The sequence below is a fragment of the Balaenoptera ricei genome, chromosome 7 (genome assembly GCF_028023285.1).
Source record: "Balaenoptera ricei isolate mBalRic1 chromosome 7, mBalRic1.hap2, whole genome shotgun sequence".
Lineage (NCBI taxonomy): Eukaryota > Metazoa > Chordata > Mammalia > Artiodactyla > Balaenopteridae > Balaenoptera > Balaenoptera ricei.
The window spans coordinates 90815950-90832423 of NC_082645.1; the positions used below are offsets into that span (position 1 = coordinate 90815950).

Consider the following 16474-nt stretch of genomic DNA (forward strand, 5'->3'; position numbering starts at 1 on the left):
TCCCAAAAGCTTATGGTTGAGTAGCAGGAAGCTAAATGATGTATTCCAAAGCTCTTAACATACTGCCTTGTGTAAATGGCCCGTTTGAGTATTTCAGAAACCAAACGGAAGAGAAAAGAACATTGAAAGCACTGAAAAGATTAACACCTGTTTCCAGTCTTCAAAGAAGTTGGAGCACACTGTATATATCCAGAGTAAAACCATTTACTCTCTCCCATTGAGACTTTTTATTCAAATCTTCAATTCTATGTGCATAACATCCACATGCTTATGGGTTTGTTTCACTACAGAATTCCACACAGGACTTAGAAGATGGAGAAGTTATGAATGGTGTGCAGACAGAGCTCCTGACATCGCCGAAATCTATGGATGCATTGAGGTATATTCTATTTATGTGAATAAGAATATTTTATGTCAATTTAATGTTTGGTATTTTTTAGATTATAGTTTTTATTTTATAGGAAACATCAAGATAAGTAGAATACTTGAGTGAAACCTAATTCTAAAATTAATTGCTAAATTACTTTTTTCTCTCATTTTCTTTATATGATATGAGAACTTCCTGACAAACATATATACAAATGAGCCTCAATGCTTCCAACTCTTCTGCAACCTGGATTTCTTAATTGCTTTTTTCTTCTCTTTGAACAACAGTTTAAAGTGAACATTTCAGCGTTCATCGTGGTGCAGTGTTTTTCTTTGATGTCAGCTCCTTGAATATTACTGTGCCTTGTGTTTTAACAATCTTGCAATATTTTACTCTATGTGTATAAAATGAATCCGGCCTATCAACCTGGATTTTTCATGTTTTTAATGTAAGTAACTTATTATACAAAGTTAGTTGCTGTCATGTTTACGGGCACTTGCTTTGCTCTGCGCTAATTTCCAGTTCATCCCTAGCTACTGCCTGGGTTCAAATCCCAGCTCTGCTGCTTATTAATTCTAGGAGCTTAAGCAAGTTGCTCATCAATCTTTGCCTTAGTTTCTGGTCTGTAAAATGGAAATAATATTAAAACCTTCTTCAGAGGGTTAGTGTGAAGACAAAATTAGTTATCATGTGTAAAGTACTTTGAACAGTGCCTGAGTCAGAGTAAGTCCTGTTGCTACCACTATCATCAACATCATCATCATCTTTATTATTATCATCATCATCATTTTTAAAGTTCATGTTTAATAGATTGTTGGCTTTAGCACTGAAAGGTGATGCTTTTGAGACTGATGGTCATTCATTCATTCAGTCAACATACTCCTTTCATTCAGTCCAGTTATTAATAGGTGCCAAGCATGTTACATGGAATTAACTTAAAAAAAAAATGTGTGATCACCTTTTATCATGCTGCTTTACTGTGTGGATTTTCCTCAAGCTTATAATTTATGGCCATATGACATAGTTACTCTTTATTTAGATTGTGTTTCTTTGATTAATGAGCTGCACAATATTTAAACTTTGGTACGGAAAATCTCCAGGGCACTGTCTTTTTAGAAGCTTGATAAGATTGTTTTTGGAGGTAGGCATAATGAATGTAATACTCTTACTCTGTTGGCCTTTAATTTCATTTTTTTTAAATAAATTTGTTTATTTTATTTATTTATTTATGGCTGAGTTGGGTCTTCACTGCCGCGCGCGGGCTTTCTCCAGTTGTGCCGAGCGGGGGGCCACTCTGGCGTCGCGGTGCGCGGGCCTCTCACTGCGGCAGCCTCTCCTGTTGCGGAGCACAGGCTCCAGACGCGCAGGCTCAGTAGTTGTGGCGCACGGGCCCAGCTGCTCCGCAGCATGTGGGATCCTCCCGGGCCAGGGCTCAAACCCGTGTCCCCTGCACTGGCAGGCGGATTCTTAACCACTGTGCCAGCAGGGAAGCCCTAATTTCATTTTTTTAATGTTAGCCTTTTGAAAAGTTTGCTAACATCTTGGCTAAGTATTACGTTGTTATAGAGTTAACAATTGTTTGGTTTATGGCTGCATGAACAAATTAGCTCAGCTTTCTCCAGATACAAGGAATTCAGAGAAATGGACTACTGGACTTTTAAAAAATATTATTCTTTAATGAAAATACATATGTGTATCTGTATAATTTGATTATCACAAGGGACTTTTTGCATGAGTTTTATTATCACTTTTAGCAGGCTAAGGAGTTGCAATTCAGAGCGATTAACTTCTAGAGACCCAATCTACATTCACCACTCTTGTCTCCAAATCCTTTGACTCCAGTGTTACCTGTTGTGTGCACCTTCACTGATTCCTTGGTGTTTTATTTCATGATGCATAATCAGGGCTAAGAAACTTGATGTGGTGAGCACCAGTGTAGGAAAAATCATCTGAAATTAGTTTGAGGCCAAGATCAGAAAGTAGAGTGAATGCAAACTCCATTGCTTGCAGACTCTCAGATGGGGGAAAGATGAGGATTTTAACAGCATGGAATGCGAAGCTGGGGCAGGGGGTGGAGGTGGGCAGAGTGGCAGGAAGCTTAGAGATTAAAATTCTAGGGCAGGACATTGGTTCTAGCTGGCATGAGATGAGGAAGAAAGAATGGAAGGAAATGAGGAAGCCACTTACAGCTGAGTTACATCATCAGTTTTCTCCTAAGACAATGATAGTCTGATACCCCACAGAGCTTGGCCCAAGCATAGGACTTTGGACTCACTTCCATGCAGACGGCATAGAAGCTAAGTAAATTACTGCGGAGTCCATCTCAAAATGGCTTCAACCTGTTGTGATGTTTTAATTCCCCTAGCTATTGTTCAAGCCTTTGTTACTCTCTGTCAGACTATTGTAATAACCTACTAACTCTGCTCTGAAGTGTCAATCTCTCCTTATTCTCATTGATCCCACATATCACTACTGGATAAAATTTTTTTTCTTTTTTAAAAGTTATTTATTTATTTATTTATTTTTATTTGTTATTTTTTGGCTGCACTGGGTTTTTGTTGCTGCGCGCGGGCTTTCTCTGGTTGCGGCGAGCAGGGGCTGCTCTCAGTTGCAGTGCACGGGCTTCTCATTGTGCTGGCTTCTCTTGTTGCGGAGCACGGGCTCTAGGCACACAGGCCTCAGTAGTTGTGGCACGCAGGCTCAGTAGTTGTGGCTCTCAGGCTCTAGAGCACAGGCTCAGTAGTTGTGGCACACAGGCTTAGTTGCTCCGTGGCATGTGGTATCTTCCCGGACCAGGACTTGAACCCGTGTCTCCTGCACTGGCAGGCGGATTCTTAACCACTGTGCCACCAGGGAAGTCCCTGGATAAAATTTTTTAAACCACAGCATTTATCAAACCATTCCTTAGTTCCAAAACTTTTGGATTTATTGAAGTCCTGAGTTTGAAAACTACCTATGTAACCGTGGACTATTTATTAAATGTCTTTAAAATGTTCTTTTTTTCCTATGGAAAATGGGCAGTTACGCTAGCAGCATACTAAATGAAAGGCTGGATAAACATTAATTGCTATTGCAATTATCATTATCACACATACTATAGTTTATTGTAACTATTTGTCATTCTGCCAAACAAGACTATGGATCCTCCAAGGATTCCTGACACCAAGCACAGATCTTGGAACATAATAGCAGCATATTTGTGGAGTGAATGACTGAATGGATAAAACACAGTGCTTCATAAATCATAAGCATAAGTATTAACTGCTCACCCATTATTAACACAAGCATTTATATTTAAAGAAAAATAACATTTAGAGGCAGTTCTCCAAATAGTCTTACAATATATCCTATAATAGTCTTACAATATATTGTAAGACTATCTTACAATAGTCTTACATGTATCTCTTATGAAGTACTACTCAATGTACTTTGATCATAAGAAGACAATGAAGCAAGAGGTGTCTATTGGATGTTTCTTTTTTAAAAATAAGATTACCGCTTGGTGTGCACTCTCGTTCATCCACAAGGGTGACCCATTGCCCCTTCTGAGGACTGCTGTGCGGCTGACAGGGTCTTGGTGCTCTGGCCTGATGTTAGGCCTGAGCCTCTGAGGTGGGAGAGCCGAGTTCAGGACATTGGACCACCAGACACCTCCTGGCCCCATGTAATACCAATCGGCGAGAGCTCTCCCAGAGATGTCCATCTCAATGCTAAGACCCAGCTCCACCCAACGGCCAGCAAGCTCCAGTGCTCGACGCCCCATGCCAAACAACTAGCAAGATAGGAACACAACCCCACCCATTAGCAGAGAGACTGCCTAAAATCATACCAAGTTCACAGACATCTCAAAACACACCACCAGACGCAGCTCTGCCCACCAAAACACAAAAAATCCAGCCCCACCCACCAGAACACAGGCACCAGTCCCCTCCGCCAGGATGCCTACACAAGCCACTGAACCAACCTCACCCAGTGGGTGCAGACACCAAAAGTAACAGGAACTACAAACGTGCAGCCTGTGAAAAGGAGACCCCAAACACAGTAAGTTAAACAAAATGGAAGACAGAGTAATATGCAGCAGATGAAGGAGCAAGGTAAAAACCCACCAGACCAAACAATTGAAGAGGAAATAGGCAGTCTACCTGAAAAAAGAATTCAGAGTAACGATAGTAAAGATGATCCAAAATCTTGGAAATAGAATGGAGAAAATACAAGAAACGTTTCACAAGGACCTAGAAGAACTAAAGAGCAAACAAACAATGATGAACAACACAATAAATGAAATTAACAATTCTCTAGAAGGGATCAATGGCAGAAAAACTGAGGCAGAAGAAGGATAAGTGACCTGGAAGATAAAATAGTGAAAATAACTACTGCAGAGCAGAATAAAGAAAAAAGAATGAAAAGAACTGAGGACAGTCTCAGACACCTCTGGGACAACATTGAACACACCAACATTCGAATTATAGGGGTCCCAGAAGAAGAAGACAAAAAGAAAGGGTCTAAGAAAATATTTGAAGAGATTATAGTTGAAAACTACCCTAGCATGGGGAAGGAAATAGTCAAGTCTAGGAAGCACAGAGAGTCCCATACAGGATAAATCCAAGGAGAAACACGCCAAGACACATATTAATCAAACTATCAAAAATTAAATACAAAGAAAATATATTAAAAGCAGCAAGGAAAAAACAACAAATAACATACAAGGGAATCCCCATAATGATAACAGCTGATCTTTCAGCAGAAACTCTGCAAGCCAGAAGGGAGTGGCAGGACATATTTAGAAGTGATGAAAGGGAAAAACCTACAACCAAGACTACTCTACCCAGCAAGGATCTCATTCAGATTCTACAGAGAAATTAAAACCTTTACAGACAAGCAAAAGTTAAGAGAATTCCGCACCACCAAACCAGCTTTACAGCAAATGCTAAAGGAACTTCTCTAGGCAGGAAACACAAGAGAAGGAAAAGACCTACCAAAACAAGCTCAAAACAATTAAGAAAATGGTAATAGGAACATATATGTCTACAGTTACCTTAAATGTAAATGGATTAAATGCTCCAACCGAAAGACATAGACCAGCTGAATGGATACAAAAACAAGACCTGTATATATGCTGTCTACAAGAGACCCACTTCAGACCTAGGGACACATAGAGACTGAAAGTGGGGGGATGGAAAAAGATATTCCATGCAAATGGAAATCAAAAGAAAGCTGGAGTAGCAGTTCTCATATAAGACAAAATAGACCTTAAAGACTATTACAAGAGACAAAGAAGGACCCTGCATAATGATCAAGGGATCAATCCAAGAAGAAGATATAACCATTGTAAATATTTATGCACCCAACATAGGAGCACCTCCATACATAAGGCAAATGCTAACAGCCATACAAGGGGAAATCGACAGTAACACAATAATAGTAGGGGACTTTGACACCCCACTTTCACCAATGGACAGATCATCCAAAATGAAAATAAATAAGGAAACACAAGCTTTAAATGACACATTAGACAAGATGGACTTAACTGATATTTATAGGACATTCCATCCCAAAACAACAGAATACACTTTCTTCTCAAGTGCTCGTGAAGTATTCTCCAGGATAGATCATATCTTGGGTCACAAATCAAGCCTTGGTAAATTTTAGAAAATTGAAATGGTATCAGGTATCATTTCTGACCACAATGCTATGAGACTAGATATCAATTACAGGGAAAAAAACTGTAAAAAATACAAACACATAGAGGCTAAACAATACACTACTTAATAACCAAGAGATCACTGAAGAAATCAAAGAGGAAATCAAAAAATACCTAGAAACAACTGACAGTGAAAACACAACAACCCAAAACCTATGGGATACAACAAAAACATTCTAAGAGGGAAGTTTATAGCAATACAATCCTATCTCAAGAAACAAGAAACATCTCAAATAAACAACCTAAACTTACACCTAAAGCAATTAGAGAAAGAAGAACAAAAAACCCCCCAAAGTTAGCAGAAGGAAAGAAATCATAAAGATCAGATCAGAAATACATGATGAAGGAAACAGTAGCAAAGATCAGTAAAACTAAAAGCTGGTTCTTTGAGAAAATAAACAAAATCGATAAACCATTAGCCAAGATGCATCAAGAAAAAAGGGAGAAGACTCAAATCAACAGATTTAGAAATGAAAAAGGAGAAGTAACAAGTGACACTGCAGAAATACAAAGGATCATGAGAGATTACTACAAGCAACTCTATGCCAATAAAATGGACAACCTGGAAGAAATGGACAAATTCTTAGAAAAGCACAACCTTCCAAGACTGAACCAGGAAGAAATAGAAAATAGAAACAGACCAATCACAAGCACTGAAATTGAAATAGTGATTAAAAATCTTCCAACAAACAAAAGCTCAGGACCATATGGCTTCACAGGCGAATTATATCAAACATTTAGAGAAGAGCTAACGCCTATCCTTCTCAAACTCTTCCAAGATGTAGCAGAGGGAGGAACACTCCCAAACTCATTCTACAAGGCCACCATCTCCCAGATTCCAAAACCAGACAAAGATGTCACAAAAGAAGAAAACTACAGGCCAATATCACTGATGAACATAGATGCAAAAATCCTCAACAGGATACTAGCAAACAGAATCCAACAGCCCTTTAAAAGGATCATACACCATGATTAAGTGGAGTTTATCCCAAGAATGCAAGGATTCTTCAATATATGCAAATCAATCAATGTGGTATACCATATTAACAAATTGAAGAAGAAAAACCATATGATCATCTCAATAGATGCAGAAAAAGCTTTCCACAAAGTTCACCACCGATTTATGATAAAAACTGCAGAAAGTGGGCATAGAGGGGACCTAGCTCAAGATAATAAAGGCCGTATATGACAGACCCACAGCCAACATCATTCTCAGTGGTGAAAAACTGAAACCATTTCCACTAAGATCAGGAAAAAGACAAGGTTTCCCACTCTCACCACTATCATTGAACATAGTTTTGGAAGTTTTAGCCACAGCAGTCAGAGAAGAAAAAGAAATAAAAGGAATCCAAATTGGAAAAGAAGAAATAAAACTGTCATTGTTTGCAGATGACATGATACTATACATAGAGAATCCTAAAGATGCTACCTGAAAACTACTAGAGCTAATCAGTGAATTTGGCAAAGTAGCAGGATACAAAATTAATGCACAGAAAACTCTTGCATTCCTATACACTAATGATGAAAAATCTGAAAGAGAAATTAAGGAAACACTCCCATTTACCATTGCAACAAAAAGAATAAAATACCTAGGAATAAACCTACCTAAGGAGACAGAAGACTGTAAGATACTGATGAAAGAAATTAAAGATGATACAAACAGATGGAGAGATATACCATGTTCTTGGATTGGAAGAGTCAACATTGTGAAAATGACTCTACTACCCAAAGCAATCTACAGATTCAGTGCAATTCATATCAAACTACCACTGGCATTTTGCACAGAACTAGAACAAAAAATTTCACAATTTGTATGGAAACGCAGAAGACCCCGACTAGCCAAAGCAATCTTGAGAAAGAAAAATGGAGCTGGAGGAATCAGGCTACTTGACTTCAGACTATACTACAAAGCTACAATAATCAAGACAGTCTGGTACTGGCACAAAAACAGAAATATAGATCCATGGAACAGGATAGAAAGCCCAGAGATTAACCCACATACATATGGTCACCTTATCTTTGATAAAGGAGGCAAGAATATACAGTGGAGAAAAGACAGCCACCTCAATAAGTGGTGCTGGGAAAACTGGACAGCTACATGTAAAAGAATGAAATTAGAACACTCCCTAACACCATACGCAAAAGTAAACTCAAAATGGATTAAAGACCTAAATGTAAGGCCAGACACTATAAAACTTTTAGAGGAAAACATAGGCAGAACACTCTATGACATAAATTACAGCAAGATCCTTTTTGACCGACCTCCTTGAGAAATGGAAATAAAAACAAAAGTAAACAAATGGGACCTAATGAAACTTAAAAGCTTTTGCACAGCAAAGGAAACCTTAAACAAGACGAAAAGACAACCCTCAGAATGGGAGAAAATATTTGCAAGTGAAGCAACTGACAAAGGATTAATCTCCAAAATATACAAGCAGCTCATGCAGCTCAATATCAAGAAAACAAACAACCCAATCCAAAAATGGGCAGAAGACGTAAATAGACATTTCTCCAAAGAAGATATACAGATTGCCAAGAAACACATGAAAGGATGCTCAACATTGCCAATCATTAGAGAAATTCAAATCAAAACTACAATGAGGTATCACCTCACACCAGTCAGAATGACCATCATCAAAACATCTGCAAACAATAAATGCTGGAGAGGGTGTGGAGAAAAGGGAACTCTCTTGCACCGTTGGTGGCAATGTAAACTGATACAGCCACTATGGAGAACGGTATGGAGTTCCTTAAAAAAACTAAAAATAGAAATATCATATCGCCCAGAAATCCCACTACTGGGCATATACGCTGAGAAAACCATAATTCAAAAAGGGTCTTGTAGCACAATGTGCATTGCGGCACTATTTACAATAGCCAGGACATGGAAGCCACCTAAGTGTCCATCGCCAGATGAATGGATAAAGATGTGGTACATATATACAATGGAATATTACTCAGCCATAAAAATAAACGAAACTGAGTTATTTGTAATAAGGTGGATGGACCTAGAGTCTGTTGTACAGAGTGAAGTAAGTCAGAAAGAGAAAATAAATACCATGTGCTAACACATATATGGAATCTAAAAAGAAAAAAAAGATTCTGATGAACCTAGGGCCAGGACCCAGATGTAAAGAATGGACTTGAGGATACAGGGAGGGAGAATGGTAAGCTGGGACGAAGTGAGAGAGTCATGGATATATATACACTGCCAAATGTAAAATAGATAGCTAGCGGGAAGCAGCCACACAGCAGAGGAAGATCAGCTCTGTGCTTTGTGACCACCTAGAGGGGTGGGACAGGGAGGGTGGGAGGAAGACGCAAGAAGGAGGAGATATGGGGATATATGTATACATATATGCTGATTCACTTTAGTATGCAGCAGAAACTAACACAACATTGTAAAGCAATTATGCTCCAATAAAGATGTTAAAAAAAAATAAGAAAAAAAAAAAATAAGATTACACTTTAAGCTTCTCTTTAATTAGCAAGAAGTGTATGCAAAAGCCTTCCCTTCATTCCTAATTTCTGGCTCATTCCTGACCTCACGTTATTCCAGATAATGCCTCTTTTCCCAGGCTGAAAACTGTCATCACATTTTATCCTATCTTCTCCTTAGCCTCTCATTTTGCAAATTATTGACAGAGTCCATTTCATAATACCTTGAATCTTTCTCCATGTTTTCATGCTTTATTCCTATAATCATTGCTCAATCCCTAATACCTCTCAGCTACATTGTTGCAGTAATTTACTAATTCCTACCTCAAGTACCAATTTCTCCCTTGTCTTTCCCTTTTCCAGTTGATCCCATGTATCACTGCCAGGTAAGATATTTCTAAACCACTGCATTGATCTTACTGCTCTCATTTCCAAAACCTGTCGTGATTCCACCTTCTAAAAAATTAAGCGTGCTTTTTTTTCGTTGTGGAATTTGACATATCACACTGAGGTTTGATCTCAAGCTGATGGGTCAGCATTATCTCCTCATTATCTTACCCTCTGTTCTCCTCCCTTCCTTACCCCTCCTCCCCTCTCCTCCTCCTTTCCTTAGTATCACAGCCAATCCATGTGTCCACAAACCATCCTGATTCAGTGTCTCAGTGCAAACTCTTTCCTCTCCTGTGCATGATCTCTCCACGCCCTCACCAGCTTTTCTGGTTGAAGATTCATTTACCCTTCTCAGTTCCATCTAAAATTCTACTTCCTTGGAGAAGATTTTCCTGGTTCCAGCTTTCCTTCCTGATCCTGTTCCCTTTTCTCTGAACCTCATCAGAAAGCACCTCTACTTTGAAACTTACATGTCCAAGTGGTTGAAAACTACTGCTCTGAGAAGCAGTAAATTCCACTTTGAGTCCTGACTTTACCTTATATAAATGGTGTGATGTTGGACTGATTATTTAACCTCTCTAACCATCGGTTTACTTATCTGTAATGGAAGTGATATGTTTACGTTGTACATTTGATGTGAGTACATGTTATAATACCCAGAAGATGATTAACATGCTGCCTCCCCCCAGATAGCGTACATTCATTGGGAACATACTGCAAGTACTACTACTGTTCTATTACTTTGTATTATTTTTTGTTACCTGTCCTAATCTGCCTGCTAATTATGAACTCCTCAAGCATTAGACTTTGTTTTTTCCTTGCAGAACTTCTTCATTGGAACTACTCAATTGATTGCATTAAGTGAATCCCACCACCTTTGACAACAGATTCTTTGTTAGATTTTTACTCAGTATATTCGTATCAACAAGACATTTCATAAGTTGTTAAAAGAGTAAATGCTAAGCGTTCTCATCACAAGAAAAAATTTTTTTTTCTCTTTAATTTTGTATTTATATGAGATGATGGATGCTCAGTAAACTTACTGAGATAATCATTTCATGATTTATGTAAGTCAAATCATTATGCTGTACACCTTAAACGTATACACTGCTGTTGATTATATCTCAATAAAACTGGGGGGAAAAACCCAAGACATTTCACTGTCAAGTAGCCTTCGGCGTCATCAGCAAGCTCTTCTTGGAGGTCTCTCTCTGTGGTCCATCTCTCACATTGCTGTATATGACAGTCCTGGACATCAGTCCCCAAAGAACACCAGCCAGTAACTTCTCTCCACTCATTATTACCCACTGTGTTCTCTGTCAGCAGTCTAATTACGAAGAAAATGTGTTCCTCAATCCTACAGTATTTACGGATTAAGAAAAAAAAAAACTCTTATTGAGGAAATCAAGTTGAGGAAAATTTGGAAAGTTTGAAATAGGTTATTGCCTTTTTAACCCGTAAGCTTCTTTGTTCCTTCAGAAAGTTCTAATAATAATACTAATAGCTGATATTATTGAGTCCTTTGTATATGCCAGAGACTGTGTGTTTGATGTATTTGTATAATATTCTCTATTTTTTTCTTTAAAACCAGCAACTCTATTAGGAATTTATCTTAATTCCCTCATTGTCCAAATGAGGAAACGTACTTGTGGTCTTAGTTTAGATGATTTACTCAGGCAGCTGACTCAAAGCCACCACTAGGATACACTTCTCTCTAATTTCATAAGTTAATCATGATTTCCTCCTGAAACAAAGTATCTCCCCTTCCCTGCCCTCAGACCTGTATCTTCCTTACCCTAAACTAGTGGCCGATCACTGGGTTGACTAATCTTAAAGATGCTGTGCATTTGCCTCGTGCGGAGAAATTAGACCTACAACCATCCGTCTGCAGCCCCTGCTCTCCCTCAAGCTTCATGTCTTTCTGCTGGAAGGAACCAAATGAAGCACTTTCCATCTAGTTCTTGCCATAGCCATTCACAACAGGCTCATTTTAAACCACTGATTCTGTACTTTCACCCATAGTTTTGTACTAAAGTCTTAGGTAGGTAGCAGCTGGTTCTAGTGATTATTTGAATCAATTTTGTCAGTCAGAGCTTAGAACATGTAGCTTGCTTAATACTATTGGACCTAATGCTTGGTGACCATCTGCTTTTGTTTTAGTATGTCTTAGAAAGTTGAATTAGCTATTTTGAGCTTAGTGAAATCTTCCGACTTTTCTTTTTGTAACTGAAATACTTTTCTTTTGCCCCGCAATTCATTTTTTATCTGTTTTTCACAAGTAGCTGCCAATCCCTTTTTCTTTCCACTGCTAGAATAGCCTTCTCACCTCATTCTCTACATTTTCCATTCTCAGTCTGCCTCCAAAACATAAATGTGCATACCCTGCGCACCGGTCCTTGAACTCTATTGTGCTGTTTGCCTAAACAAATAACATTAATAGCATATTTTCACATCTTAGTGAAATCTCATTTTATGAGATGTGTATTCAAGTAATTGTGTCTAGCCCTCCTTGCTATGTTTATCTTCCATGAGGGTATATATACAGGGATTTCCACAGAGCTCCATCAAGTATATAAAACACTGAGTGGTGTTTTCCCCTTTTAAAATAAATTTTAAAAGATGGACTGGTCTATGAGTTTCCTTTTTCAAATGCTTTTCTTTCCATCTTGAAACAAATAATGGATAACAATTTATACAGAGCATGGTAAAACATAGTCTGTGTAAAACTTGTAATGCTTGTCTATAGATCTAATAGATCTAATTCTCTAAGTATCTGCATTTAACAGTCAACAAAATTGAAAGTCTTTTATGCTGCTTTTTCTGGGATAGTAATATTTTTGTGATAGTAATTTAACATTTGTCAAATATCATTCTAGCCAAAAAATAGTGACTATCATGTATAAAGATAGCATAAAAGTTTATTCTGAAATACTGAAAAAGGGAATCTTATAAAGTTGAAATAAACCTTAATACTGCATCCTCCAACAAAGTTTTAGTGTTTTGAAATAAGATTGATTACTTTAACAAATTATGTGATTTACTTTTAAGTAAATGTAAAAATACAAGTTTGATGATTACTAAAGAGTAAGTGTCAGTACGATACATAGAATTTATTATGTTTTATAGGAGAGGTTTTGAGTGGGATAAAGAAATACTTGCAAACTAGAAAAAAGAATCCATAAAGCCATTCTAAAATTTTTTAAGCTGAAATCTTGTTGTCTAGACTAAACACTTATATTCCAAAAGCATCTATATAATACATATGAACGCTATCTATCAGCATGTGGATATTTAATACATTTATTAGGAAAGATTTGTGTTATGCTCTAAGTGTAAAACTATAAAATTATGTTATAAAGGTAGAGATAATAAAGTTTCAGTGGTTAAACAGAATTTTCATCTCTGTTTTTAGAAGTCTTTACAATAATATCATAACCCTAGAATGTGTATGCTTTGGGTTTAGTCTTCCTCAAATACCTACGAATGCACTATAAATCTGTTATATAAAAGTTATTTCTTTGCGGTCCATTGAAAGCTACACAACTTTCTCTTCCCACCAAATATTTTATATTCAGGGCTTATAATGCATACCTATATTTAGGATTTCATATGCATATATTCATGTAGTGTCTATGCTTACACAGAAAGTATAGAAAAGAATCTACTTTATCCCTTGATATTAGCACTCTAAGATTTATTTTATTTCTAACTTTTATTCCAGGCTTCTGATATAACCTGCTTGACTGAACAAAGTTTAAATATATCAGCAGTATCTGAGCAAAACTCATTTGAAATTTACTATCAGTTTTGAAATTCCATCCCTTTCCATAAATGTTGGAAACTAACATGCTCTTTTTTGCAGTTCTTAATGATAATAGGTTTGCAATGAAAACACATTAAAAATAAGCCTAATCCACTGATGAGAATATATTTAATATATTTATTTTAGATTGCTGATAATTTAGGAAGTACTTCATGCAGAGTGAATTCATTAGGCATTTTGCTTTCTTAATGCTGTTCTCAACTTTCCAGCAAGGAGCCAAAATTTTCCCATTTTCAGTTTGGAGCAGAAATGTATTTGTAGCAGCTGTAGCTCTTAATTTGACGTCTAGTTTCAGGTCATTTTCATGTAAATAGGAAACAATAGAGACCTGCCTACAATTTCCATAATGGAGATGTTTGCTTCAACTTCATCATTTTTCCTCTGGCAATTTTATTTTCTCTCTCTGGGATTAAAGGAGCCAATAATTGTTCATGGTTATTATTTTTCATCTTTATAAAAACTTGTTAGTTCCACTTTCCATTACTCCAAAGCTCCCAGTGCCTTGTATATTTCAGTCATACACACTATCCATTAATGTTTCTAGCTCATCCTTTCCTTAATCTGGAGTAGGTGAGGCAGGTCAGGCTTTCCATTTCTTTCTGTAATACATTTTCTCCAGGCTTTTCAACTTCTTTTTCTACGTCTAAAAAAAATAAAAAATAAAATAAGAGGTGAAAATTTGGAATTGTTCCATTGAATACAACTGATGCCTTATTGAAAGGCAAGTTTCAGTTTTGATTTATAATGCTTTGAACATGCCCATATGTATTACCAACTGTGGCTTCACAGTTGTTTAAAATGTAATTATGTGCTTTTTCTAATAAAAATGTGTTTTATTTCATTTTTCCTCTGTTCTGGAGGAAAAATCCTCCTTTATGTTTTAAGCATAGATATGCTTAATTCAATGTATTTTATCATCTATTCAGTAATTTTCAAGTGTGTCTCAATGGGGAGAAATTTCATTTTTGTGTACATCCTTTTAAATATGTTGATTTATGCAGATTAAGTTAAGTAGGAAGTTATTTTTGTACGTAGTCATTTCCATTTTTTCCTCTTCTAGGAAAAAAATAAGAAATCAGATAGTCTTTTAAACATTTTATTTCTTGGATCTTCTGAACATACCAGCAAATCATGTACTCCTTTGATTTCATCTCTGCTGTTGAATTTACAGTAGTTGTTATAATCCTAAGTTTTTTTTGTTTTTCTTTTTAATATGCCACATCTGGGTTTTTTTGTTTTTGTTTTTTTAGCAGAGACTCATTTGTGCTCTTTTTTTTTTTTTTTTTTTTTTCTGTCCCAGTAATATGACAAGAACAGTGGAGATTTCTGGGGAAGGAGGCCCCTTGGGAATACATGTAGTACCTTTCTTTTCATCTCTGAGTGGAAGGTAAGATGTTTTCCTTATATCAGAAGCTCATACTAATGAGAAACTTGACTTGAGCTCATTTTCCCAAACATTTTTTAGAAGAGGATTAAGTGTATGTCTCTGTTATTTAGATAGACACCTCAAGATATACTTCTGTTGGCCACTTAATGTGTTAGAAACAAAGTAACATCACTTCTAGGATACGATGGAAAAGAAATCATGGCTTCTGCATTTACAATTAACTAAGAAGTACTTTATTAAAGTATTCTTATCAGTGACACATAGTAGACAGAAATCGTGGAAAGACTTTAACATATTGTTAGAGAAATATAGCAACTGAATTTTTTAATGTTCAAAAGTACACTTAAATGAAATAGAGTAATTCCAAATGGATATTTCTTGATATGCCTCAGGTTTACAGAACTTAGAATAATAAATATTCTAATATTATAAGTAGTTATATCAGAAGCTAAATATGTTTTGATTTTAGCTATAGTAGCAAAATGCCATTATTCTATTTATTTTGTTCTAAAATAAAATGTAACCAATTAAAAATAATTTACCGCATCCTTTTGAAATTTTAAAGACATTGTATTTCTAAATCCATGCTGGTAAATGGTAATTTAGATTGCATCACCATCTCTTGAAATTTGTGCCTACTTAACTGGCTGTAAAACTTGTTTTACTGATGGGAATTAAAGTGTGTGCCTGAGAGGTAATATTAGTACTATTATAACAACCTTACAAAACTAGTATTAGATATTATGTTATTATAATACTTTTCAGTAGGATGACTACCTTTTGCACTAGATTGATACTGACAAAGGCTGTCAGAAACTTAAAGAAAATGAATTTCTCACCCATATGATATGATTTTAATTAATTTGCTAAATTCATTTTCTTAAATATATCATTGAAAAGGCAAAATACCTGATTTTTGCTTAGGTGATCAAAGACCAGAAAAGTCAGTTGATTTTTCTCAAGGTCATACAAAATCCAGATATCTTGACTTGACCTCACTCCATTGCTCTTTCTAGAACAAAACTTTTCCCAAAGCTTATATAATATTTATTTACTGGTTCTGAATATTTATTCAATTTGGTCTGCCATATAGCGGGAAGAACAGATTTAGTCATGATATTTTGGTTGGCATCATTTTCAGTAGGTAGCCATCTGCTACCTGTAATTGCTAAGTCATCACCTTCTTTAGCAAATAACATCTGATGCCAAGCTCTTGCTGGAACGAATGTCCCCTAAAAAGAAATGAACTGAAAATCTAGTGGCTCTTATTGTCTCATTTCCTGTACGTGTTAATAAGCATGTTTATAAATGTTATGGGTTATGGCACAGGACAAGCTGAGGTTGTTTTTGATAGACAGAGAGAGTATT

The 16474-nt window shown here is 36.5% G+C and overlaps 1 protein-coding gene across 2 annotated transcripts in view; it reads left to right on the forward strand.

Annotated features, from left to right (window-relative positions):
- PARD3B (par-3 family cell polarity regulator beta) overlaps positions 1–16474 on the forward strand; it is a 1037929-nt gene that overhangs the window by 523640 nt on the left and 497815 nt on the right. For both annotated transcript variants that reach the window (XM_059928520.1, XM_059928522.1), the window contains exons 5-6: positions 291–379; positions 15020–15106. In XM_059928520.1, coding sequence (XP_059784503.1) covers positions 291–379; positions 15020–15106 — 176 coding nt within the window. The remainder of the gene's footprint in view (positions 1–290; positions 380–15019; positions 15107–16474) is intronic.